This window comes from Nicotiana sylvestris, chromosome 6 (assembly GCF_000393655.2).
Source record: "Nicotiana sylvestris chromosome 6, ASM39365v2, whole genome shotgun sequence".
NCBI lineage: Eukaryota > Viridiplantae > Streptophyta > Magnoliopsida > Solanales > Solanaceae > Nicotiana > Nicotiana sylvestris.
In genome coordinates this window covers 118,053,015-118,056,427 of record NC_091062.1, presented here as the reverse complement: position 1 = coordinate 118,056,427, position 3,413 = coordinate 118,053,015, and the positions used below count along the sequence as shown (strand labels likewise).

At 39.8% G+C, this 3,413-nt stretch overlaps 1 protein-coding gene across 1 annotated transcript; it reads left to right on the top strand.

The window, feature by feature from the left end:
- Positions 1 to 344: 344 nt before the first annotated feature.
- Positions 345 to 2,626, top strand: LOC104216733 (exocyst complex component EXO70H1-like). The gene has a single exon (XM_009766854.2). The coding sequence runs from the start codon at positions 511 to 513 to the stop codon at positions 2,413 to 2,415; it is 1,905 nt and encodes a 634-aa protein (XP_009765156.1). The 5' UTR covers positions 345 to 510; the 3' UTR covers positions 2,416 to 2,626.
- Positions 2,627 to 3,413: the final 787 nt, after the last annotated feature.

Sequence of the window (3,413 nt, the reverse complement as noted above, 5' to 3'; positions counted from 1 at the left end):
TATGTACATGTCTCTAAAAAGTTTTCTTACTTCTCACATTAAATGCTTAATTAGGGGCAGTTTAATTATAATAGATATTTTTGTATAGAATTTAATATTTTCTTAACGGGCACTAAAAACAAATTTGGCGAACTACTACTTTTTTTTAGTGCTCTACTAAACGCCAACCAAATTAACTGCATGCTTAAATTAACAAAAGCTTTTTACTTATACCCACGGCGTTCTTTCGTCCCTCTTCGCCCATTTCCATGCTTCTTCCATCCGAGTCCCTAAGTCAACTGTTCTCAGCCTTCTATAAATACGCTTCTTTTCCTCTCTTATCCCAATCAAACTGCATTTTCTTCATTCCCTCTCTCTCTCTCTCTCTCCCAGCGTCTGTCTTTCTTTCAACGTTCGAAAGGTACATAACTCTTTTTTTGTTTAACACAACAACATAGTGATAGCGTAAAGGAACTTCCATCTTAACTTAAATTACAGCTTCCTGAGTTCTTCTGTAAGGCAGGATAAACAATGACTGGGTTTTTCTCTTCATCCAAACCTGCACATTCTTCTCACAACTCTTCCTCTCCATCCCCACCTCACACCTTCTCTGAAACTCTAATGGAGGATTCATTAAAGAACGCTGAGGCCATTATTAAAAGATGGGATCTTGATAATGGCTCATCTAACAGCTCTTACTGCACAATATCAAATCTCTTTCGCGATAATCGAGCAGAGGCTAAGCAGTTTGTGGATGCTGTAATCGACTTACAGCATGCTATGCGATTTGTTATCAAGGAAAGTTCCAGCTCCCAACAGCTTGTTCGAGCTCAAAAACTCATGCAAATAGCCATTAAGAGACTTGAGAAGGAGTTCCGCACCATTTTGGCAGGAAATCGCTACTTCTTAGACTCTGAAAGTACTGCCTCAAGAGAGTATTCCAACCGGTCCAGTACTGGTTCAGATGAAGATCAAGCTTCTGAAGATGATAATACTGTTGACATTCAAGCTCGTCTTTCCGAGGTTTCAATTACTGAAGAAGGTGAAAAGATTTCTGTAACAGCGGATCTGAGAGCAATTGCTGATTGTATGATTGATGCTGGGTACGGAAAAGAGTGCGCCCAGATTTACCAACTTAATCGAAAATCAGTCATCGATGAGACATTGTATTGTCTGGGAATTGAAAGTTTTAATATTTCAGTTATTCAGAAAATGGATTGGGATGTTCTTGAGAAGAAAATAAAAAGTTGGTTGAGTGCTGTTAAGGTTGCTGTTTGTACTCTCCTTTATGGCGAGAGGATTCTCTGTGACCAAGTCTTCGCCGTCTCCGACAACATCAGAGAGTCTTGTTTCTCGGAGATTGCTAAAGACAGTGCTCTGGCGCTGTTCACTTTCCCGGAGATGGTGGCCAAGTACAAGAAATTGTCTATTGAGAAAATGTTCCGTATTCTCGACCTCTATGACGTTATTTCTGAACTCTGGAGTGAAATCGAATTGATTTTCGGCTTTGACTCCACGGCGGTTGTCAGATCCCAGGCGATGAGCTCAATGGAGAAGCTTCGCGAAGCTGCTCGAGCCATCTTATCGGAGTTTGAATCGGCGATTAAGAAAGATTCTTCGAAAGTGGTGTCTGGTGGCGGAATCCACCCGCTAACTCGCTACGTCATGAACTACCTTGTTTTCCTCAGTGATTACAGTGGGCCTATCTCTGAAATTGTCGCCGATGTGCCGGTATCGGTGAAGTCGCCGCTGCCGGAGTCTTACCTATTGAGTCCAATCGCCGACGATGAGAACTCTCCTGCTTGCGCCGTTTCCGTACGGCTTGCTTGGCTTATCCTCGTTCTCCTCTGCAAACTCGACGGCAAAGCAGGGTTCTACGGTGACGTGCCTTTATCCTATTTGTTCTTAGCAAACAACTTAAACTACGTCGTTTCGAAGGTCCGAGAATCCAGCCTGAAGCTCCTATTAGGATCCATTTGGCTCTCGAACCACGAAGCAAAGGTAGAACAGTACATGGGAAATTACAAGAGAATGGGCTGGAGCAAGGTGCTGGCGTCACTGCCGGAGAATTTAACGGTCGAGATTTCTCCGGCAGAAGTGAACCAGTGCTTCTGTAAATTCAATTCAGGTTTCGAAGAGGCGTACCGAAAACAGAATTCATGGGTCATACCCGACCCGAAACTTCGTGACGAAGTCAAAATATCACTGGCGAAGAAGATTGTTACAGCTTATCGAGCATTTTACGAGAAGAACTGGGAAACTGTTTCAAGGAGTGGGAGCGGAGGCGAAATGGAGTCAATTGTCAGATTTGTCCCTGATGATTTGCAAAATTACTTATCCGATTTATTTTATGGAACTGGTTTTTCAGAAAATAGCAGTACGTCGCACGGGTCATCTTCGCGGTCAACTTCAACGTTCTCATCTCCATTACGTTGATAAATCCTACTCTTGCTAAGGCATTTAAAGTGAGGTTGATGTTATTGAGTGCAGACTAAGCATTTCTTGTAAATGAAAAAAGATTGTAGATAATAGATTATACATACTCCATAGTTTGAAAGCAATGATAATTATGCTTGTTTCCACCAAATGAGTATTATAAATGTTCTTTTAGTTATATGATCAATTTCACAAGAAATTTTTATGTCCAGACGTTTGAAATCGAATACTAAATATTATAAGATATTTGTAAAACTATTCTTCTATTCAAATTATAATTATATATTTGTATCATTTCCTTTATCGAACTGTACTATGAGATGTTCAAGATTTTTCAACCCTTAATTAGAGATCTCATATTCAAACGATTAAACTATCAAATTTTCCATAGGAAGTAGTTTACCCCTCAATGGGCTTACTCGATGTGGTATAGATTAGTCTAAGTAGTAAATTTTGCATACCGGCTGAATTAATTCATCAATAATTAATTCTCCAATAATTAATTTATTGAGCTTGGTCCTGTATTCATCTTTTTCATTCTCGTCGCCTCTTTAGCGGCCTCACATGATGACGAAATTCAAACTAAAAACATTACCGTTAAATTTATGCATTGAGTTCCGTTGAACACGTTACTTTGTCTACTGCAGTTTGATTTGGATGTACTCTGGTGGTTTATTGTTTTGTTTACTGTAGTGTGATATTTGAATGTTATCTGGTGGTTATAACTTTGTCTGCTATAGTTTAATTTGGATTGCCGTCCAAAATTGAAAATGTTTGGTTTGGTTCTTTACGACAAGATCCATATATCTGTTTGGCTGATTTTGGCTGTTGTACTTGTACGTACAGGTACATTGCCTCCAGCCATCCAAAATCAACAGCACTAATAAGAAAGTAAAGCATTATTCACATTTGGCTTTGAAAGGTCTTGGTAAAAGTGGACCTTATAATTGCACGCAGGTCAATTAACACTACGATCCTAGCAGTTTCAGTTGCCAATC

Excerpts from the sequence above, each read along its gene's own strand:
- LOC104216733 (XM_009766854.2), top strand. The coding sequence starts at position 511 with ATGACTGGGTTTTTCTCTTCATCCAAACCTGCACATTCTTCTCACAAC.